The following is a 24,210-nucleotide window of genomic DNA, read 5'->3' as shown; positions in this document are numbered from 1 at the left end:
ACACACTAACACTGTCATCACCCTCTCCCCCACAATAGACACCCACACACTAACATTGTCATCACCCTCTCCCCCCCAATAGACACCCATACACTAACACTGTCATCATTTTTGATTTTTATTTCTGTTTTTATTTCTGATTTCCAGCATCTGCACTATTTTATTTTTATTTATATAATGTCAAACTTGAACTGCTGGTACTTTTATAGCTTTTGTGAATGGAATTTATTACTGAAAGAGAAACTGCTGCCCTATGAACCAGGATGGGCACAGTGTGTGATGATAACGTTAATGCAGAGAGTGGCAGAAAGCCAGCATGGTCAGGATAACACATGGCTGGACTTGCCAAAGTGTGGGTCAGGGGCTGAAAGAACCTGCTCTTCTCTCCCTCTAAACCAGCTCTACCCTCCTTAAGAAATGACGCGGTGGTGCCGGTGTTGGACTGGGGGGGACAAGTCAGAAGTCACATGACATCAGGTTATAATCCAACCAGGTTATTTGAAATCACAAGCTTTCAGAGCGCTGCTCCTTGGTCAGCAGGATTGACAAAGGAGCCTGACCTGAAATGGAGCAGTGCTCTGAAAGCTTGTGATTTCAAATGACCTCTGACTCTTTAAGGAATTACAACAATGATCAAGCCTTGAAATAGGGTCACCGGAGGAAATGTGGCATAGGGGAAAGCATTCGGTGTCAGGGATAGTGATATCTGCGCCATAGCAATGTTGAGGTAGATGGATCTCCTCAGAAACCCCTCTTAGTAATTTCTGAAGTAATGACAACTAAATTTTGAGATTAATTTTAGACAGAATATCACATTAGTCTTTGTGTAACCCCTTTGATTTTCATCTGAACGCCTAAACTTTTTCTAACCAGAAAATGAATTGGATAAATTATAACAGTTGCACAAGCAGGCCAGAGGCCGAAATCAGAAGCTTAACAAAATTGCAGTGGTTCATGAAGGCAGCTCCCATCCACCTTCTCCAGGGAAAGGAGAAGTCCCCATAGTCCCTCTCTCTCATTACAGAGAGACGACTGATAGAGAGTTTAACCTGAGGGTCACCAAATCCCAGGTAAGAGGAGACATTGAGGAAAGTTCTTCCGAGTACACATAGCTCTCTGTGGAAAGGAGTTCCAAAGACTCAGAACCCTCTGACACAAGAAATTCCCCCCCATCTCAGTCTTAAATTGGTGCCCTTTTATTCTGAGATTGTGCCCGCTGGTCCTACCATCTTGCACAAGGGGAAACATTCTCTCAGCTTTTACCCTGTCAATCCTCTTAAGAATCCTGAGTCAATAGATGGGAAGCTGGAAGAGTACAGCAAGTCAGACTCATCCTGACAAAGGGTTTCAGCCCAAAACATTTACTTTTCTGCTGCCCAGATGCTGTTTGACCTGCTGTCCTGTACTCTATCTGCTTCACATCCATTGAGTCTGACTTCCAGACTGCAGTCCTTACTGTCTATTAAGAATCCTCTATATTTCAATGAGGTCACCTCTCATTCCTCCAAATCCCAGTGAGTAGAATCCCAACCTGCTTGGCCTTTGCTCATTCGACAATCCCCCCATCCCAGGGATCATCCAGGTCAACTTTCTCTGAACTCTTTCCAGTGAAATTGTTCGAGAATCCAGGATTCAAGAGGTAAGGGCAGAAATGTCGGATCAGCCATGGTCCTATTGAATGGTGCAGCTGATTCAAGGGGCCGAATGGCTTATTCCTGTGCCCATTTCTTATGGGTAACCTCAACCAGCAGCAGGAATTGACCCTACGCTGTTAGCATCACTCTAGATCGTAAAACCATGCCCTCCAGCCAGCTGAGCTAACCGACCCCCTACTTTTCTAAGGGTAACTAGGAACAGGCAATAAATACTGGTCCAGCCAGCGACTCCCACATCCCAGGACTAATTAAAAATTAATAAAATGACAATAGAGGCGCTGAAGTGTAATAAACACAAAGAATACTGGCAAACCTCTGTAGGTCTGACAGCATCTATGGGACAGACTCCAGTACAACTCTCCTTCGGCACCTTGCTCTGCTGAAGAACAGTCACACTGACTCGCAATGTTAACTCTGCTTCTCTCTCTGAAACATCAGCTTCAGATTCGATTCAGACTCCCACCATCCAGAAATTTGCTTTTACTGAAGTGTCCTTTTTGAGGTGCAATGCGGTTTTGTGCCAGGAATCCAGACACCCAGGTAACATTCTGGGAACCCTGGTTCAAATCCCATCACGAATGATGGTGGAACTCAAATTCAATGAAAAATAAACTCTGTAATTAAGAGTCTAATGATGACCAACAATCCATTGCCAATTGTTGGAAAAGCCCATCTGGTTCACTAATGTCCTTCAGGGAAGGAAGCTGCCATCCTTACCTGGTCTCAGACTCACAGCAATGTGGTTGAATGTTAACTGTCTGCTGGATGATTAGGCTTGGGCAATAAATGTTGCCTGGCCAGAGATACCTGCATCCCTTGATTGAACTAAAAAAAAATGAAGTTACAAACAAATTAAAAGTGCTGAATCGAGGCCACCATCTAAAATGACGTGGAAGTACCAGTATGGACTGGGGTGGACAATGACAGGAGTTACACGGGTATAGCCCAACGGGTTTATTTGCAATCACAAGTTTTTGTAAGGCTGCTTCTTCATCAGGTGCTGGGCGACTCCTGACTTTCTCCATCTGAAATGTTGACTTTTCTATCCTCCCCTGGCCTTGAGTGTTTCCAGCATGTTCTTACCACATTCCCTTCAGATTTAAAAATCACACAACACCAGGTTATAGTCCAACAGGTTTAATTGGAAGCACGCCTTCAGATTTGCAACATTGGCTGTATGTTGACAGTGTGAGGTACTATTATCGAGCTGGAGTTGGAGTTGACTGTACAGGGGGAAGAGCTGAAAGATTACACCTATTCATGACACTGTCATCACCCCCCTATCCTCACTATCAAGCCCAGATACCCAATCCCAGAGACAAAGGCGGATTCAGGGGGTGGGTACAGACAGCAGGATCCCCCTCCTGTATTGCTGATTGGCAATCAGCTGACGGTGTAAAACCAATTGAAACTGTTCAATGGCTCTTTCTGCTGTCCATCAAAAAGGCCAATGCCTGTTGGCCAATCGGAGAGGCGCCGTGTGCCTTTCAAAGTGATAAATAACACAAACTGCTCAGTAATGTGAGCTCTGTGTTTATTTCAGGCGTTTGGAAAGATTCGTCCACGTAAGGAATGGGTCTTCCCTGGTTACCCTTTAGCGCGTGCATTCCCCGTTTTAGAACTTAGCGAAGGGTCTAAACAGTTTTGCTGTTCAAAAAAATAAGATCACGGATATTTCTCGTAACTGAATTTTGACAGCGGCTAGATTTGTAACTGATGTTACTGTTTCTTTCAGAGAGCCTTTTGAAAGATGCTCCGCACCTTAAAGTTTTTGTGGATTTGGATAATTATTCCCCAAACCGCCGCACTGGAATTTAAATACCACAATACAAAGGAATTGGAGTCGTTTTTACAAGATATCAACACGAACTACTCATCAATTACCCACCTCTACAGTGTCGGGACATCTGTAACTGGTGGGTTTGTACAGAAAACGCTGAGGGGGGTTTGACTGAGTGTTAGCAATGGGTTTTAAAAAATTACTTGTAATGTTCTGTTGCGCTCTGCGAGAATTTCAGTTCTCTGCAAAAATACTTCTTTGCAAACTGCCTACATTTCGAAATATGCTGAGTTAAGTAATCGCTTGCGAATTTTGTTTAATGACCTGCATTAACTTATCATTTTAAAGTCAGCGCTCAGTTTCACTTGGAAGAGAAAGTTGATATGTGATGGGAATGTCAATGCTCCAGCCTTTCAAAGCAATGGGTTTGAATCCTATTACATTTGAATTCAGTATGAGGGTTTATAATAGTCTGGTGCCCACCTAACTATTTGTGACTGTGTTTTTTAAAAAATCCATTTGGTTCACTTCATTTTTAAGGAAGTCATGATTTGGAGATGCTGGTGTTGGACTGGGGTGTACAAAGGTGAAAGTCACACAAGACCAGGCTACAGTCCAATAGGTTTATTTGGAAGCTGTAGTTTTCGGAGCACACTCCTTCACCTGATGGAGCACCACAACCACCTGATGAAAGGCAGTGCTTTGAAAGCTAGTGCTTCCAAATAAACCTGTTGGACTATAACCTGGTGTTGTGATTTTCAACTTTTTAAAGATGGAAATCTATCATTCTTATTTGTCCTCTTAACTATCCTTTGGGGCAATTAGGATAGGCAATAAATGCTTATCAACCCACCTTCTGAGGCATCTAAAAGGAGTCTTATCACTGAGACCAGTAAGAACTGCAGAGAATTCAATTAATTTCCTGTGATCTGTGGCATATTTGTAGAACTGACTGAGGTAAATAATCCCAATTATCATAGTGTCAGAAATCTTAAGAATTGTAACTGCACAATGCTGTGCAAATGCACAATGCAAATAAACCATGCTGTGCAAGTGCTATTCATCTAACTGTTTTGTATATATGGGTAGGGTAGGGTTCCCTGGTTTACAAGACTCTTACCTTTGGATGCTGTAATTGTAACTGTGATCTCACACTGGTTTAATTTTAATGATCTGACATAGCAACATTCCCCATGATTACAAATGGCTCCTTTACACTGTCCTGCAATGTGTTTCAACTTAGTTACAATCGACTCAAATATTCTCCAGAGTAGAACCTGTTTGCAATTGGGCACTGGCTTTTTTAATATAAAGTTTATTTTTCAAATCTGTGGCATATTTCTGATTAAGACAATGTAGGTTTACTCATTTAAGTGTTGGATGTTTTCTAATCACCTGTTCAGATACTTTGAACACCCCCCCAATCCCAAAAAAAAGCTCTGGAGCAGGAATTGAAGCTTTGTGTCCTGGCTCAGAGGCAGGGATACTACCACTATACCACAAGAACATTTTTAATGTCAGTGGATTGCAACCTGCTTTATTTCTTTGGTGAGGAGGTGCTGGTGTTGGACAAGGGTGGATTGGCTTGGAAGTCACAACACCAGGTTATGGTCCCAACAGATTTATTTGAAATCACAAGCTTTCGGAGCACTGCTCCTTCATCAGGTTTCTCCTTTTGATTTCGAGTAAACCTGTTGGACTATAACCTGGTGTTTGACTTGTGACCTTGTTTGCTGCTTGTTTAAGGACCTTACCCTGCCATGCCCTCTTTGAGTAAATTCAGTGGCAGTTTTGGAAGTAGGCAACTAAAGTAAATGTGATTTTTTTTTTCTCTGAATTGCGCCTGTTTAGCATCCCTTCTAAATATTCCTCCACTTAGTTGACCAACAGCAGCAATTTTCTAAGCTCCTTTTGGAATGCAGCTGAAAGGTATGTAGCAGAGACAGGCTGTACGTGGGACAGCAACACTTAAGGGTATGAATGGCTATCCAATGGTTAGCAATAGTTGGTGGTGGCAGGGGATTTGGAGAACATGGCGGGGTGTGGAGGAGAGCAATACAACAGGTGTTGAGGGGAACCTGACAAAGTTTACTTTGGCTGGGAGGATTGAAGAAGGGGTGAGGGTGATGAGATCTCAACATCATGAGAGAGAGGGAGTAACAAATGGGCTTGGGCCAAGGAGTCGAGGTGAATCAAGAGTAGCTTTATTTGTCACTTCTTCTACCATGTACAACTGATACAGTTCCTCCACGACCAAGGTGCTGCATGGACAGCACAAACCACACTATCATACACAGGATGACATAAAGTGCTTAAGAGGAAAACACAAAACAGCACAGTAATTCCTGACACATCAAGACAGTAGGACAGTGGTGTACAAATTAGTATAATAAAAGAATGCTAACTAATATACATTGCGTGACTTCAAATTACTGCTAGAACACAGAATTTCAGATGGGAAAGTATCTGATCTTATGGTGTTAAGGAACCTGATGGCTCAAGGGGAGAAACTGTTGCACAGTCTGGCCGTGAGACCGAATGCTCCAGTAACCCCCTCCAGATGGCAGGAGGGAGAAGAGTTTGAGGGATGTGTGGGGTCTTCCACAATGCTCTTAGCCTTTTGGATGCAGCGTGTGGTGTAAATGGGATGGGGAGAGGGGGACAACATGGAATGGGATGATCTGAGGGAGAAAGGGATGGATAGCGCATGAGAAGCATTGAATGGGAAGCTTGAAAGGGCATTGCTCAGAGACTTGAAGTACTGTTACAATGAAAGGTAAAGTGGGCAGAGTCTTCCACCCCAGGAGACAAGTGGTGGTTTAATCTAGGGCAAGGGGAGAGGTCCTGAGGGAGAGTCCTCTGTGGTAACATCAAGCAATCTGGGAATTGAACCCACTCAGATGGCATCAGTTTGCATTACAAACCAGCTGTCCAATCAACTGACTCCCAAAGGTATTCACTTTACTGCCAATGTTTTGTTAGTGGTAAAAATAACTAATCAGTACAAAAGGTTAGCTTTTCAAAACCAAAATACAAGCATCCACAAATAGGTTTATCTTGGCTATAAGCTACCAAGATGTATTCAATGTTTAATATCTACCATTGAGGGAGAAAGTTGAAAAACATTATAGGGTTATTTTACTAAGAAAGTAAACAGGTTATATTTGGTCATGAATGATTTTAAAATCAAGCAGCTCTGTCCACGGTCCAACTCTTTGTAGATGGTCTCTTGAAGAAAGGGTTTAAAGTCTGAAACTCATGGCACCTAACTTGAAAGCACTTGATCAACAGCAAGATTAATTTACCACCAATTAAGTCTTAAACTATGGCATACAATGTGCATATGTGAATCAATAGATTGAAGTTTCTGTACAGGTATCTCCTAAACAGACCGGTGACAACATGAAACCTGATATTCCTTGTCACCAGCTGATGCCCAGAAAACTTTTTGAATTCCTTTTTTGTGGGATGTGAGTGTTAATGGCTGTCCCAGCATTTATTGCCTGTCCCTAGTTGTCCTTGAAGATGGTAATGGGTGGTGGCCTGGATTTGCTGCAGCTTAGTTGTGCTTCTCTCTTGTTGCTTATTTGTCCTCTTGAGTCTTACAGCCCTGAATGTTTGAAGTGGGCTGTTACTTCTATCAATCCTGATATACATTTGTTTCACTCTTGCTGTCGCGCTCACTCTGGCTGTGTTTAATCGATGTACTTATTTTGAAATGCAGTTACACTACTGCCTCACAGCGCCAGAGACCCAGGTTCAATTCCTGCCTCTGGCAACTGTCTGCTTGGGTTTGCTCCCATTTCCTCCCACAGTCCAAAAATGTGCAGGTTAGGTGAATTGGTCATGCTAAATTGCCCATAGTATTAGGTGAAGGGCTAAATGTAGGGGAATGGGTCTGGGTGGGTTGCTCTTCAGAGGGTCGGTGTAGACTTGTTAGGCTGAAGGGCCTGTTTCCACACTAAGTAATCTACTCTACTGCTTCTTAGACAAACATAAATGCTAATATTCACTAAAATCCTACAAAGTAATTAGGATAAATAGCCAGCCAATGGGTGAATAAATGTTGTTTAATACACTACCTTCAAATTATTTTCCATGGAATTTAGTTCCACCTGAACTGACAAGATGACTAATGAACATAAGACAAATTTAACATTGCAGTTGAATTTTAAAAAACACAACTAACCATTAAGTTGGTTTTGTTCTTGGAGTTTGCACTGTTTCCTTGGTAAGCAAGAAAATCTACAGCTATTACCTTGTTTAGCCTCTGACTCAAGTCACCTCTGAAATGGCCCAACAAGCAACTTGATTGTATTATGTTATTACAAATGGTTGCATGCTTTGAGATGAATTGCTGCCATCTTCTCAAGGCAAGTGGAGATGCACAGACTATGTCCTCAACATGTGAATGCAGGAGAAACACAGCAGGTCTGGCAACATTTGTAGAGCGAAACAACCTGTGCCCACACCACCTCCATCCAAGGCCCCAAAGGAGCCTTCCACATCTATCAAAGTTTCCCTGACAAATCCACCAATGTCATTTATTGTATCCGTTGCTCCCAATGCGGTCTGCTCCACACTGGGGAGACTGGACGCCTTCTCGCAGAGCACTTTAGGGAACATCTCTGGGACACCTACACCAATCAACCACGCCACCCTGTGGCCCAACATTTCAACTCCCCTCCCACTCTGCCAAGGACATGCAGGTTCTGGGCCACCTCCACCATTACTCCCTCACCTGGAGGAAGAACGCCTCAGAACACTTCAATCCCATGGCATCAATATGGACTTCACCAGTTTCCTCATTTCTCTCCAGCCCGACTGCCCCCCCTTCCCATTTATCTCCCCACCCTAGAGGCTCCCTGCCTTCAATCCTGATGAAGGGCTTTTGCCCAAAATGTCAATTTTCCTGCTACCTCGGACGCTGCCTGACCTGCTGTGCTTTTCCAGCACCACTCTAATCTAGACTGTTTTCCAGCATCTGCAGTCCTCCCTTTTGCCGAGTTAATGTTTTGGGTCCAGTTACCCTTCAGAACTGAACTTGAAACACTAACTCTACCTTCTTTCCACAGATGCTGCCAGACCTGAGTTCTCCAGCAATTTGTTTATTTCAATATTTGTTTAAAATAAAACATCCTCATCCTGAATGAGTGAGTCAATAAAAACTACTTCAGTTGAAGTCTTTTTAAACTGTACAGGTCACTGGTGGTGATACATCTGGAATCTTTGTACAGTAGTATTCACCTCCATTAAGAAAATGTAAATATTTTGGAGGCACCCAAATGATTTACTAGACCCATACCTGAAATGAGTTAGAATTGTCTTATTGGAAAAGTTGGCAGGCTAGACTTTTCTAATTTAGAGATTAGGAGATGATTGATTGGAAAATTAAGATCCTGAGGAGCCTTGACAGGGTAGATGTGGAGAAAATTCCCCCTTGTTTAATGGGAGGATATAGGAGTCACCATTGAAAACAAGAGGTAAAAGTTTTGAGGTTTAAAAGTCTTTGGAACTCCATCTTTTTTTTTCTGGAAAGTGTCCTCCAATATTTCAAAGGGAGAGATGGATCAACTATTCTTAAGCAAGGGGCTAAACTGTTTCCAGGAAGGGGCTGCAATCAGATTAGCCACGATCTTATTGAAAGGCAGGGCAGGCTCAATGGGCTGAATGGCTTTCTTTTGCTTTCTAATGTCTATGGATATATATACATCTGCCTACACGGTGATATACAAGATGTCCTCACTACTGTATTTCAGGGCAAGACTGAATAATAAGATAGATATTTACCTTGCTGCTCAAACAAAAGGAGTTAAGTGTTCTGGCAACTGAGTGATTGTTTCAGTAACAAAAGAATCTGGGTGGGAAGGGTTGAAATAATAGCTATTCATTATCTCTCAGAACTCAATGACATAAGACTTTGTGTTTGGGGTTCTAAGAAATCTCTCTTCAAACAGCTATGAAACAAATCCTAAAGGAAGTCAATGGTATTTTTCTATGCACTCAGTTTAGTGTTCTGAAGATCTTGGCACTGCCAGCTAATTTGTTTATATTCTCTTTAATCTTGCATTCTTTTGTGGAGCAGGAATATTGTGATAGCTTCTCTATCCAATAGTCGTGTGACCTCTCAAGGGAAAGTTGCTTGTCAGTTTGGATGGGTGGGAAATAGGGCAATGAGCCAGGGGATTACAGCAGTGTCAAGGATAGTGGGCAGTTTCCATCTGACTCCTGTATTGTACATTGCCAAGCAGAATACAGTTGCAAACTTGTTTTAAGATGTCAGGTGGCCTCTGATATCTCCACCAAATTGTAATTCTTAGACCAATCTGATGTCCAGAGGTACTTGAACTCAATCAGTAATAGCAGTAGCTGTGCAGATTCATTGCTGTGTCAGACAGCTGTGTAGATTTCCTTTTAATTCACTGACCATGTGATCACTGCTTTTGACTCTTCCTCCTTTTTTAGTGCCATTGTTTTTGATTTCTTTTTTCCTCTTAAGTTCCAGAACAATGGAACAGCTTATAAAACAGTAGTTGCTGCTCCTGGGATTCAAGGAAATCAGCTCCAATACCTCAATGGACCAGCTGTTACAGCCACAACTTTGTTTTCCTGTCCTCCATCTGGTTCCCCTCCTATAGAAAGCCATGATCCTTTGAAAGTAGAATTGCAGGTAGATAGGATAGTGAAGGCTTTTGGTATGCTTTTCTTTATTGGTCAGAGCATTAAGTATAGGAGTTGAGAGGTCACATTGCGGTTGTACAGGACATTGGTTAGGCCACTTTTGGAATATTGCATGCAATTCTGGTGTCTTTTTTTATCAGAAGGATGTTGTGAAACTTGAAAGGGTTCAGAAAAGATTTACAAGGATGTTGCCAGGGTTGGAGGGTTTGAGCTATCTGGAGAGGCTGAACAGGCTGGGGCTGTTCGCTGGAGCGTCTGAGGCTGAGGGGTGACCTTATAGAGGTTTACAAAATATGAGGGGCATGGATAGGGTAAATGGCGAAGGTCTCTTCCCTGGGATGGGTGAGTCCAGAACTAGAGTGCATAGGTTTAGGGTGAGAGGGGAAAGACATAAGAGACCTAAGGGACAACTTTTTCAGAGGGCGGTGCATGTATGGAATGAGCTGCCAGAGGAAGTGGTAGAGGCTGGTACAATTACAGCATTTCCATCTCATCTGGATGGGTATATGAATAGGAAGGGTTCAGAGGGATGTGGGCCAAGCACTGGCAAATGGGACTGTATTTTTGCAGAAGAGAGCGGCGGGAGTTGGGCGGAAGTGAAGTCTGAGCGCAGAGCTGGTCGGGAAGGTAAGTGATTGTTATTTGAGTGGAGAAGGAACCTGAGACACTACACGTGTAGTGTCTGCCACCCTCCCTCCTCCTCTACCTTTTCAAAAAAAAAAGGACTCAGTCGGCTGAACAGGTAAGCTACCTAGTGTTCTTGTTTTGGAGACTAAATGTAGAGTTATGGCAGCGCAGGCAGTGGAATGTTCCTCCTGCAGGATGTTTGAGGTAGGGGTGACCACCAATGCTCCTGCAGGAAGTGCAGCCAGCTCCAGCTCCTCACAGACCGCATTAGGGAACTGGAGTTGGATGAACTGAGAATTATTCGAGAGGCTGAGAGGGTGATAGAATCTACAGGGACATAGTTATGTCAGAGAACAGAGGTAGCTGGGTAACAGTTAGAGGTGGGAAGGGGAGGAGGCAGGCAGTGCCGGGATCCCCTGTGGTCGTTCCCCTCAACAATAAGTATACCGCTTTGGATACTGTTTGGAGGGGACGGCCTAGCAGGGGTAAGCCGCAGTGACCAGGTCTCTGGCATGAGGTCCAGCTCTGGGGCTCAGAAGCGAAAGGGAGAGAAGAGGAGAGCGCTAGTTATAGGAGACTCTATAGTTAGAGGGACAGACAGGCGGTTCTGTGGACATGGGCGAGACTCTCGGATGGTTTGTTGCCTCCCGGGTGCCAGGGTCCGAGACGTCTCGGACAGTGTCTTCAGAATCCTTAAGGGGGAGGGTGTGCAGCCAGAAGTCGTGGTGCACGTTGGCACCAAAGACATAGGTAGGAAGAGGGTTGGGGAGGTCATTCAGGAGCTCAGGGAGTTAGGCTGGAAGCTAAAAGCTAGGACAGACAGAGTCGTCATCTCTGGGTTGTTGCCAGTGCCACGTGACAGTGAGGCAAGGAATAGGGAGAGAGTGCAGTTGAACACGTGGCTGCAAGGATGGTGTAGGAGGGAGGGCTTCAGGGCTTCAGGTATTTGGACAATTGGACTGCATTCTGGGGAAGGTGGGACCTGTACAAGCAAGACGGGTTGCACCTGAACCAGAAGGGCACCAATATCCTGGGAGGTAGGTTTGCTAGCACTCTTCGGGGGAGTTTAAACTAATTTGGCAGGGGGATGGGATCCGGACTTGTAGTCCAGCAAGTAGGCTAGCTGTTTGTCAGCATGTCCAAGAATGTAGGGAGGCTGTGGAGAAGCATTGACAGGGAATATTTGCGGACACAGAGATGGGTTCAAGTGCGTATACTTCAACGCAAGGAGTATCAGAAACAAGGTGGGTGAACTTAAGGCGTGGATCGGTACCTGGGACTACGATGTTGTGGCCATCACGGAAACGTGGATAGAAGAGGGACAAGAATGGTTGTTGGAGGTTTGGAAGCTCTTTAGATCAAGTAGATTGGATGGGGCGGTGTTTGTGCAGTGTGTCCAGGAAGCTTTTCTAACTCAGTATGTCGATTGTCCGACCAGAGGGGAGGCCATATTGGATTTGGTACTTGGTAACGAACCGGGACAAGTGATGGGCTTGTTAGTGGGTGAGCATTTTGGTCATGGTGACCACAATTCTGTGACTTTCACATTGGTTATGGAGAGAGGTAGGTGCATGCAACAGGGTAGGTTTTACAATTGGGGGAAGGGTAAATACGATGCTGCAAGACAGGATCTGGGGAGCATAGGCTGTCAGGGAAGGATGTCATTGAAATGTGGAACTTTTTCAAGGAACAGATACGACGTGTCCTTGATATGTACCTGTCAGGCAGGAAAGAGATGGTCATGTGAGGGAACCTTGGTTGACGAGGGAGGTTGAATGCCTAGTAAAGAGGAAGGAGGCTTACATAAGGTTGAGGAGACAAGGTTCAGACAGTGTTAGAGGGATACAGGATAGCCAGAAGGGAGTTGAAGAAAGGGATTAGGAGAGCTAAGAGAGGGCATCAAAAATCTTTGGCGGGTAGGATCAAGGATAACCCCAAGGCCTTTTATGTGTATGTGAGAAACATGAGAATGACGAGAACGAGGGTAGGTCCGATCAAGGACAGTAGTGGGAGACTGTGTATTGAGTCAGAAGAGATAGGAGAGGTCTTGAATGAGTACTTTTCTTCAGTATTTACAAATGAGGGACCACATTGTTGAAGAGGAGAGCATGAAACGGACTGGCAAGCTAGAGGAAATACTCGTTAGGAAGGAAGATTTTGGGCATTTTGAAAAACTGGAGGATAGACAAGTCCCCTGGGCCAGATGGGATATATCCTAGGATTATGTGGGAAGCAAGAGAGGAAATTGCAGAGCCATTGGCAATGATCTTTTCATCTTCACTGTCAACAGGGGTGGTACCAGGGGATTAGAGAGTGGCGAATGTTGTGCCCCTGTTCAAAAAGGGGAATAGGGATAACCCCGGGAATTACAGACCAGTTAGTCTTACTTCGATGGTGGGCAAAGTAATGGAAAGGGTACTGAGGGATAGGATTTGAGTATCTGGAAAGACACTGCTTGATTAGGGACAGCCAGCACGGATTTGAGGGGTAGGTCTTGCCTTGCAAGTCTTACTGAATTCTTTGAGGTGACCAAGCAGTGGATGAGGGTAGAGCAGTGGATGTAGTGTACATGGATTTTAGTAAGGCATTTGATAAGGTTCCCCATGGTAGGCTTATTCGGAAAGTCAGGAGGCACGGGATAGAGGGAAATTTGGCCAATTGGATAGAAAACTGGCTAACCGGCCGAAGGCAGAGAGTGGTGGTAGATGGTAAATATTCACCCTGGAGCCCAGTTACAAGTGGAGTACCGCAGGGATCAGTTCTGGGTCCTCCGCTGTTTGTAATTTTTATTAATGACTTAGATGAGGGAGTCGAAGGGTGGGTCAGTAAATTTGCAGATGATACGAAGATAGGTGGAGTAGTGGACAGTGAGGAGGGCTGTTGTCAGCTGCAAAGGGACTTAGATATGATGCAGAGCAGGGCTGAGGAATGGCAGATGGAGTTCAACCCTGCCAAGTGTGACGTTGTCCATTTTGGAAAGACAAATAAGAAGGCGGAATACAGGGTTAATGGTAGGGTTCTTAGTCAGGTGGAGGAACAGAGGGATCTTGGGGTCTATGTACATAGATCTTTGAAGGTTGCCACTCAGGTGGATAGAGTTTGTAAGAAGGCCTATGGAGTATTATCGTTCATTAGCAGAGGGATTGAATTCAAGAGCCGTGAAGTGATGTTGCAGCTGTACAGGACTTTGGATGTCAGGAGTAGGTTCTTTACCGAGAGTAGTGGGGGCATGGAATGCGCTGCCTGTGGGAGTGGCAGAGTCAGAATCATTGGTGACCTTTAAGCGGCAATTGGATAGGTACATGGATGGGTGCATAAGCTAGGACAAATGTTCGGCACAACATCGTGGGCTGAAGGGCCTGTTCTGTGCTGTATTGTTCTATGTTCTATTAGGTTAGGATATCTGATTCGCATGGATGAGTTGGACCATGCTGTACATCAGATTATGTTGAGGTACTGGGTTGGAATGGGTGAACAAAGTTAGAAATCGCAACACCACGTTATAGTCAACAGGCTTATTTGGAAGTACAGTAGACCCTCCCCCTCCACTGTACTGCAGGGGATTCATTCCAAGACCTACCGTGGATAGGAGTGAACCTATTCATTTGAATGGGAAACTTACCTTCCCATCAGACCCTAGTCCCTGTTCCAGAAGGTTCCCTCTAATGTATTTGGGCCACAGGTAACTAAAACCACAAAACAATTCTGCAGATATGGGGAGTCTCCCTGTACTAGCGTTTGGAGCGCTGCTTCTTCAGGTAGCTGTGGAGCAGGATCATAACACACAGATCTTATAACAAAAGGTTAGTGTCACGCAACTGAAACAACATGTTGAACAAACCTGGATTGTTAAGTCTTTCATTTTTAGAATGGATTGCAAGGTTCAGTTCATTAATATGTAAATCCCAGAACTATGTTTACGTCACATTCTTGAGAACTTTAAGTTTTAAATTTTTTTAAAAGTGACATCTCAGCTCAGACAATGCATTAAAGGTGTGAGGTTAGAGATTTACAAAATGTTATATGGATTGACTGCCTGCAGATTTTGCTCAAAAAGCACTGTAGAATGTATCTGCAAATACAATTCTTCAAATGCAAATTCACCCCATAGACAAGTGTGTGATGGAGTATAAGCCAGAGGGTCTGTTTGGGGGGGGGAATGGTTGTTGGAACACTTCAGCAGTTCCGACATTCTGCCTCAGATCTTCAGGTGACCATCTCCAACATGGACTTCGGGGCAGGTGACAATGCAGAGCGGCTGAGAAGAGGCTGATAGCCAAGCTCAGTAGCCATGGGAATGGTCTCAACTGGGACCTTGGGTTCATGTCACAGTACAGGTGACCACACTCACTCTCTCATGTAGACCTTCTCTCGTACACTCCCTCCCTCATGAACACAAGGTCTAAAGGGAATTTGAATTTGCAGAATTGTATTTGCAGATACACTCCATTTGCTCAAGTGCACAATCTGTAGGCAGTCATTCCATGTAGTATTTTATGAATTCCTACTTTGGAAATAGAACCAGCCCAACTCCAGATTAGGAGGGAGACATACACTAATCTCTCCTTTGATACAGTGTCTGAGCTGAGATGTCACCTTTAGTATAAAACCTTAAGTTATTGAGAATGTCACTTAAAAAAAGTTCTGGGATTTACATACCAATGATACGAAATCTGTAACCCATTCTAAAAGATGAAAGACTTTACAACAACCTAGGTTTGTTCAAAATATCATTTCAGCTGCATGACACTAATCTCTTGCTATAAATTGTCTTATCCAGATCCACAGCTACCTGATGGAGCAGCACTTCCAAATAAACCTGTTGGACTATAACTTGGTGTTGTGATTTTTAACTTCTATTGGAAGAATGTTGTGAAACTTGAAAGGGTTCAGAAAAGATTTACAAGGATGTTGGCCAAGTTGGAGGATTTGAGCTGCAGGGAGAGGCTGAACAGGCTGGGGCTGTTTTCCCTGGAGCGTCAGCGTCAGAGGCTGAGGGGTTACTTTAAAATCGTGAAGGGCATGGATATGATAAATAGACAATGTCTCTTTTCCTTGGGGTGGGAGAGTCCAGAGCTAGAGGGCATAGGTTTAGTGTGAGAGGGGGAAACCCTTGCTCATGTGGTTTGGGAGGGTTGGCAAAGGGTTGGGAATCAGCTATATATCTGAGGGGGTGGTTGTAGATGCAGTGACAGGATGTAATGAATCTATCGAAGGTTTCTCTCGTGATGAAACAAAGGGATTGGTTAAAGTGCCTGCTTTAACGCAAGGAGTGTCAGAAGTAGCAGTGAACTTAGAGCGTGGATCAGTATTTGGGGCTATGATGTAATGGCCATAAGAGACATGGGTTTCATAGGGACAGGAATGGTTGCTAGATGTTCCAGGGTTTAGAACATTTAAAAAGACCAGGGAGGGTGGAAAAAGAGGGGGCGTAGCATTGCTAATCAGTGCTTCATAGCTACAGAAATGAAGTTTGTTGAGGAAGCTTTGTCTACTGAGTCAATATGGGTGGACGTTAGGAGCAGCCACTCATTGGAGGTTTTCTATAGACCCCCTTATAGCAGTAGAGCGATTGAAGAACTGATAGGCCAGCAGAGTTTGGAAGAATGTAGATATAGCAGGGTGGTTATTGGGAAAGTTCAAGTCACCCGTATCGACTGGAACCTCCTTAGTGCAGATGGTTTGAATGGAGCAGTTTTTGTCAGGTGTTCAGGAGGGGTTCCATACTCTGTATGTAGACAGACTGATGAGGGGAGAGGCCATTTTGGATTTGGTGCTCGGCAATGAGCCAGGACAGGTGTCAGATCTTGTGGTGGGAGAACACTTTGGTGACAGTGACCACAATTGCCTTGCATTTACTATAGCCTTGGAGAGGGAAAGGAGCAGTTACTGAGGGAATATATTTAATTAGGAAAAGGGAACTATGATGCTATCCAACAGGAGTTGGGAAATATAGACTAGGAGCAATTGTTCCACAGGGCATAGCAGACATGTAGAGACCATTTAAGGAGCAGTTGAGTGATTGTGTTCACCGAGCTGGAAATTTTTGTTGCAAACGTTTCGTCCCCTGTCTAGGTGACATCCTCAGTGCTTGGGAGCCTCCTGTGAAGCGCTTCTGTGGTGTTTCCTCCGGCATTTATAGTGGCCTGTCCCTGCCGCTTCCGGTTGTCAGTTTCAGCTGTCTGCTGTAGTGGCCGGTATATTGGGTCCAGGTCTGTTTGTTGACACATCGACCTGGACCCAATATACCGACCACTACAACGGACAGCTGAAACTGAGAACTGGAAGTGGCAGGGACAGGCCACTATAAATGCCGGAGGAAACACCACAGAAGCGCTTCACAGGAGGCTCCCAAGCACTGAGGATGTCACCTAGACAGGGGACGAAACGTTTGCAACAAAAATTTCCAGCTCGGCGAACAGAACCACAACGAGCACCCGAGCTACAAATCTTCACCCAAACTTTGAAGTTGTTGAGTGACGCATGAATTTCTTCCTCCTGAGACAGGTAAGAGTAAGGATCCTTGGATGACGAGAACAGGAGCTTTTTGTCCAAAAAAAGAAGGCAGCTTACGTAAGGTGGAGGAAACAAGGATCTAGCACAGCTTTAGAAGATTACAGGCTAGCTAGAAAGGAGCTCAGAAATGGACTGAGGAGTCAGGAGGGGCATGAGAAAGGCTTGGCAAGAAGGATTAGGGAGAACCCAAAGGCATTTTACTCCTACAAGAGGAATAAGAATGATCAGGGAGAAGGTAGGACCAATCAGGGTTAGCAGAGGGAACTTGTGCATGGAGTCTGAGCAGCTAGGGGAAGCCCTAGCTTTTTTGCTTTGGTTTTCACTAAGGGAAGGGACCTAGTTGTGAATGCAAACTTTGAGGAGCTGGGATACAGGCTTGAACAGATCAAGATTGATGAAATTGATGAGCTGGAAATTTTGGCAAAGATTAAGATTGATAAGTCCCCAGAGCCAGACCAGATTCTTCCTAGATCGCTCTGGGAAGCAAGAAAGGAGGTCGCCACGCTGCTGAAGATATTTGCTTCCTCATTCTCTACGGGAGTCATACCAGAGGATTGGATGGTTTTCAAGAAAGTAATAGGAAGCAGAGTTATTAGGGACGTTTAAGTAACTGCTGAACATGTACACGGACAGCAGTGAATTGAGGGGTGTGTAGGTTAGGTTATTTTACATTAGGATTAATCCTTGGCACAACATCGTGGGCCAAAGGGCCTGTTCTGTGCTGTACTTTTTTGTTCTCTATAAAAGGGACTTAAGGGGCAACTTTATCAGAGGGTGGTGCGTGCGTGGAATGAGCTGCCAGAGGAAGTGGAGGCTGGTACAATTGCAACATTTTTAAAAGGCATCTGGATGGGTATATGAATAGGAAGGATTTAGTGGGATACAGGCCAAGTATTGGCAATTGGGACTAGATTAATTTAGAATATCTGGTCGGCATTGAAGGGACTGAATGGTCTGTTTCTGTGGTGTATATCTAATCTTGGCATAAGAGTCAATTTCACTCCAATTCTCTCCAGTGTCAGGCTATGAATATTGCCATCCAGGTCCAGCTTTTAATCCTTGTTTAATGTGCAGTGACCAAATCTTCCAACTGGAATCAATAGATGTTGATTTACATCTGAAATTCTTTGGTTTGGTTGCAGTTGGCAAGAAAAACCAAAGGTCACTGACCAATTAAAAGATCCCCACTGCTAGACTGACAGTCAGTGAGTCAAGCATGAGTGATTCTTGATCTATTGGCCAAATGGGCTTAGCTACTCAATTGATGAACTCCTGTTTGAATAAAACTGAGGTAACTATACATAATTGCAAAAATTCATGGTACAGAGTTTCAGACACTAGATTAAGGCCGAGTTTAGGGATTCTCCCATCAGCTGTTGTAACCTTGAGGATTGGTGGGAATCCTGTTTATGTGCATTCTGCTGAAGTTGCGGAAGGTTATCCACACTTTCCAGAAAACATCTGCATTATTCAAACCATCCACAAGATTTTGTTTAAGTCTGTTATTTCCACTCATTATGTCCATAGCAACTTGCTACCCCCTATCTTTCTATTCAGTTTTGGGTGAATTACAGGGGCCCTTGGCCAGGATCCTGTGGAAGATGTCACTGACTACTTTTTTCCTCCTTTTTTACCATTTATTTCCAGCCTCAACAGCCAATTATCAGTGCTGTTAATCACTTCCTTGTGTATTTCAAGACCTTGAACTTTCCAACTAGGAAAAGTTACTCATCCCAAGACCACTCCTTTGGTTTTATTTAGCATAATCTGGAGACTGTCTGCAATTAATCATGGCTAACCGGTCTGTTCCTATGAGACTGATGTACTGCACTTTAATTAACAAAAACATTACTATTTGCCATCCTTTAGACCTTGAGCATTACTTCAACTTGTAGGAAACTCTAACCTAACCAATGTTGGATTTCCTTATTATTTAAAGGCTTCCAGGACATATGGATCCAATGATACAACAGATATGGAGTTTATTTGTAAAATTAGCTGTATATCACAAACCACTTGCCTCTAATGTACCATGACTAATATTTTCTCACTTTCATCAGAAGTGAGAATAACCCATAAAATATATTCTATCCTGATTCTCTGTAATCTTGTCTCCTGTATTGCATTGTTTACTCATCTTCCAAATTGAGACCATCGAATGTATCTGTGACTTTGAAAAATATTTAATGTATAATTCAGTTTTGAAAATCCAATCTACTTCAGAGTCACTAGATTTGATGCAAGTGTTTGAAGTTTTGGGATCCACCTGAAAATATTGGTGCCAGGAGGCATCTCTATGCCCATGCCAATGCTAATCCTAATGCCAGCTATATCCACAAGGTGACAGAACAGGACAGAAATCCTACTTTCATCCCATTTTAAGACCAAATAAATCAGTTTAAGAGCTTATAGGGTGGCCTTTACATTTTTAATCTGATGGATAACTTGCCTGTGCTTTCAGAATGATGAGCTGAAGGTGGGGAGTTGAAGTGGGAATTTATCAATTTACCATTACCTGGTAAATGGTGTCAAAGAGACTTCACACTTAAAATGTGGTGCCTTGTTGTTGCACAGGTGTGAAGGGGAAAGAGTACCTGGAGCCTGGGTCTTGAAAAGAGCCAGTACCCACTGGCACTGCCAATGACAGTTGGTCAGTCATCAACTCAGGAGCAAAGTTCCAGCTGGCAACGGGAACACTTCTGTTGATTTGGGCCCCATGGTAGAGGGGCCATGTCCTCTGAAAGGGTGTTCCCCAGACATCAGGAAGAAGTCATAGAATTCTGACAATGTGAAAGCAGGCCATTTGGCCCATTGAGTCCACACTGACCCACCAAAGAGCATCCCAACCTCCTACTCCCACCCCTATAACCCTGCATTTCCTGTGCCTAACCCACCTAGCCTGTACATCTTTGGACTGTGGGAGGAAACCCCTACAGACACTGGCAGAATGTGCAAATCTCGACAGTTGCCCAAGGCTGGCATCAAACCCTGGTCCCTGGTGCTGAGGTAGCAGGGCTAGCACTGTGCTGATCCAAGGTATGAGAGAAAAGAGCAAGAAGGTAATGAAATCTCAACACTCCAAAGCAATTGGCCACCAAAGGTGGAACTATCTGGGTGACTAAGGATCAGTGCTGTGGAGATAGTTACAGGTCTGTGCCACACACTGTCAAACTCTCCACACACCTGGTCACTGTGACCTGTCAGTGGGTTCAGATTCATCTGCCCTCAAATTGCTTCCATTTTCCTCTATGGACCTGACCATAGAGTCATAGTCATAGACATACAGCACGGAAACAGACCCTTCGGTTCAACTTGTCCATGCTGACCAGATTTCCCAACCCAATCTAGTCCCATCTGCCAGTGCTTGCCCATATCCCTCTAAACCTTTCCTATACCCATCCAGATGCCTTTTAAATGTTGCAGTTGTACTATCCTCCACTTCCTCTGGCAGCTCATTCTATCCACGCACCGCCCTCTATATGAAAAAGTTGCCCCTTAGGTCCCTTTAAAGTTGTTCCCCCTCTCTCCCTAAACCTGTGCCCTCTAGTACTGGACTCTCCCACACTAGGGAAAAGACCTCGCCTATTTATCCTATCCATGCCCCTCATGATCTTATGAACCTCTAGAAGGTCACCCCTCAGCCTCTGACACTCCAGAGAAAACAGCCTCCCCCTATTCAACCCCTCTCTATAGCTCAAATCCTCCAACCCTGGCAACATCCTTGTAAATCTTTTCTGAACTCTATCAAGTTTCACAACATCTTTTTGATAAGGAGACCAGAATTGCATGCAATATTCCATAAGTGGCCTAACCAATGTCCTGTACAGCTACAATATGACCTCCCAACCCCTGTACTCAAAGCTCTGACCAATAAAGGAAAGCATGCCAAACACCTTCACTGTCCTATCTAGCTGTGACTCCACTTTCAAGGAGCTATGAACCTGCACTCCAAGGTCTCTGTTCAGCAACAATCCCTCGGACCTTACCTGTATAAATCCTGCTAAGATTTGATTTCCTGAAATGCAGCACACTTATCTCTCATTTTATCTAAATTAAACTTCATCTGCCACTTAGCCCATTGGCCCATCTGATCAATATCCTGTTGTAATCTAAGGTAAACTTTGCTGTCCATTACACCTCCAATTTTGGTGTCACCTGTAAACTTAATAAATATACCTTATGCTCACATCAAGATAATTTATATAAATATGAATAGTGGACCCAGCACCAATCCTTGTGGTGCTCCACTGGTCACAGGCCTCCAGTCTGAAAAACAGCCCTCCACCTCCCCCCTCTGTCCTCTACCTTTGAGCCAATTCTGCATCCAAATGGCTAGTTCTTCCTATATTCTGAGATCTAACCTTGCTAACCAGTCTCTCTTGGGGAACTTGTAACACACCTTATGTCCGTATAGATCATTTCTACTGCTCTACCCTCTTCGATCTTCTTTGTTAGTTCTTCATAAACTCAGTCCAGCTTGAATCAGATTTCCCATGCACAAAGCCATGCTGACTATCCCTAATCAGTCCTTGCCTTTCCAAATACATGTACCTCCTGTCCCTCAGGATTCCCTCCAACTTGCTTACCACCGAGGTCAGGCTCACTGGTCTATAGTTCCCTGGCTTGTCCTTACCACCCTTCTTAAACAGTGGCACCACATGTGCCAACCTCCAGTCTTAAGGCACCTCACCTGTGACTATCGATGTGACTATCGATGATACAAATATCTCAGCAAGAGGCCCAGCAATCACTTTCCGAGCTTCCCAGAGTTCTCTGGTACACCTGATCAGATCCTGGGGATTTATCCACTTTTATGCACTTCAAGATATCCTGCACCTCCTCCTCTGTAATATGGACATTTTTCAAGATATCACCATCTATTTTCCTACATTCTGTATTTTTCATATCCTTTTCCACAGTAAACACTGGTGCAAAATACTCGTTTGGTATCTCCTCCATTTTCTGCAGCTCCACACAAAGGCTGCCTTGTTGATCTTTGAGGGGCTCTATTCTCTCCCTAGTTACCCTTTTGTCCTTAATATATTTGTAAAAACCCTTTGGATTATCCTTAACTCTATTTGCCAAAGCTATTTCATGTCCCCTTTTTGTCCTCCTGATTTCCCTCTGAAGTATACTCCTACTTCCTTTATACCTTCTAAGAATTCACTCGATCTATCTTGTCTATACCTGACATATGCTTGCTGCTTTTTCTTAGCTAAACCCTGAATTTCTTTTAGTCATCCAGCATTCCCTACACCTATCGGACTTTCCTTTCACCCTAACAGGAATATACTGTCTCTTGACTCTTCTTATCTCATTTCTGAAGGCTTCCTGCCAGACCCCCTCAATATTATTCAGGTAGTCTAGACCCAACCTTTTCTCATGATGTTGTGTTCCAGATGGAATTTGATTGGTCAAACTATTTGAAGTTAAACAAAACAATTTATTCAATGCTATAGTTAATGGGCAACAAAAGAAGCACTTGGAATAAATTAACTCTATTGGAAAACTTAACAGAATAATAAATACTGTAACTACTACCAATTAACAGTTCCAATATAGTAACATCTCAAACACACCCTTGGCAAAAGGGCAAATTCAGAAAACACAGGGTGTCTCATTGCAGTTCTCCAATCCTGAAGGAGAAAACATCAAAAGACATCTTGGAGTGTAGCAGCGAGGAGAGGTCCAATGTCTTCCAACTCCTGCTGAGACTCTGGCAACAACTGACTCCCATCCTGGAACTGACAGCTTGGCCACACCCACTTAGGCTGATTCTGTTGGCCCAACCTTTTCATAAATAAAACTTGAGGCTTCGGTGTTTTTTATCTTCTCATTGCTCGGCTCCTGTTCCCCAAACTCTCAAAGCAGGAGAAAACACGTTAAAATGACAGGATCATTACACCACCAAGGATCCTTGGTGACCTTACTGGCAGGTCGTACAATAACCCAGTGCATTTCTCAAGTTGCTACCCTCTGCATTTAACATCAGACCGTCTCCCTGGGAAATTGGACAGTGGCTATTGTCTCCAATGGACTGCACTCCATATCAAGGTATTATTGATCTCCATAGGCTGGGTGACCTATCAACTGGAAAGTTCTACATGCTTACAGCCACAAGAACATCTTCCATGTGTTCACTTCCCTGGCAAAAGCCCTGACTCATTGAGATAGGCAAGGCAGTGGTGTAATGATAATGTCACTAGCAATCTAGAATCCATGCTGAAAAATGTTTTGCTGGAAAAGTGCAGCAGGTCAGGCAGCATCAAACGAGCAGGCGAATTGACGTTTCGGGCATAAGCCCTTCAGGAAATCTTGAATTCATGGCCAATATTCTGGGATATATTCAAATCCTGCCACTGCAGATTACAAGCTAAGAATTGAATAAAATCTGAAAAGGAGGAACAGCTGGTTGAATGGTAGCATGTAAATGCTACATTGAGTCACATTGCAAGGATGGGTTTTTAAACAACGTCACTCTGGGCAATTAGGGATGGGCAGTAAATACAGCCCTAGCTAGTGGTATCCACGTCTGGTGAACAGATTTTAAATCTCCAATTCCAAGAAGCCTCAAATCATTTCTTAACGTAAGGGGACAAAGGATATCCCTTCAAATAATCACTGGAAGCCATTGACTCCAGTGACACCTGTCTGTTGGACAATGACTAAGCTGGTCACTGGGCCTCAGATGTAATTTGGTGCCAGTCAGGTGATCCATTGAGGGTCTCCATTGGTCTGCTGTGCTGTCCATCATATGGTGCTTCAGAGATGTGGACCTTGATTATTGCAACACCCTGTTGTGACATCCATCCTTATTGGAATTCACTCTCCTCGGAAAGAGGTTGAGGCCAAAATGCCAAATGTTTCAAGTAGTTAGATAACCTTTGAATCCTTTTAGCCCCTACGAGGGTATGGGGAGCAAGCAGGAACAGCGGACTGAGTTGGATGATG

The 24,210-nt window shown here is 44.0% G+C and overlaps 1 protein-coding gene across 3 annotated transcripts in view; it reads left to right on the top strand.

Annotated features, from left to right (window-relative positions):
• Positions 1-3,139: 3,139 nt before the first annotated feature.
• The window catches only part of LOC122559327 (carboxypeptidase M-like), an 80,938-nt gene continuing 59,867 nt past the window's right edge, over positions 3,140-24,210 (top strand). Inside the window, exons 1-2 of one of the 3 annotated variants that reach the window (XM_043708707.1) lie at positions 3,140-3,220; positions 3,391-3,571. In XM_043708707.1, coding sequence (XP_043564642.1) covers positions 3,406-3,571 — 166 coding nt within the window. In that variant the 5' untranslated portion in view covers positions 3,140-3,220; positions 3,391-3,405. Of the gene's footprint in view, positions 3,221-3,244; positions 3,572-24,210 lie in introns of those variants that run through there. The other 2 variants (XM_043708708.1, XM_043708706.1) reach the window with 2 other exon arrangements.

The sequence above is a fragment of the Chiloscyllium plagiosum genome, chromosome 19, assembly GCF_004010195.1.
Source record: "Chiloscyllium plagiosum isolate BGI_BamShark_2017 chromosome 19, ASM401019v2, whole genome shotgun sequence".
Lineage (NCBI taxonomy): Eukaryota > Metazoa > Chordata > Chondrichthyes > Orectolobiformes > Hemiscylliidae > Chiloscyllium > Chiloscyllium plagiosum.
This window is presented reverse-complemented; position numbering and strand designations above follow the sequence as displayed.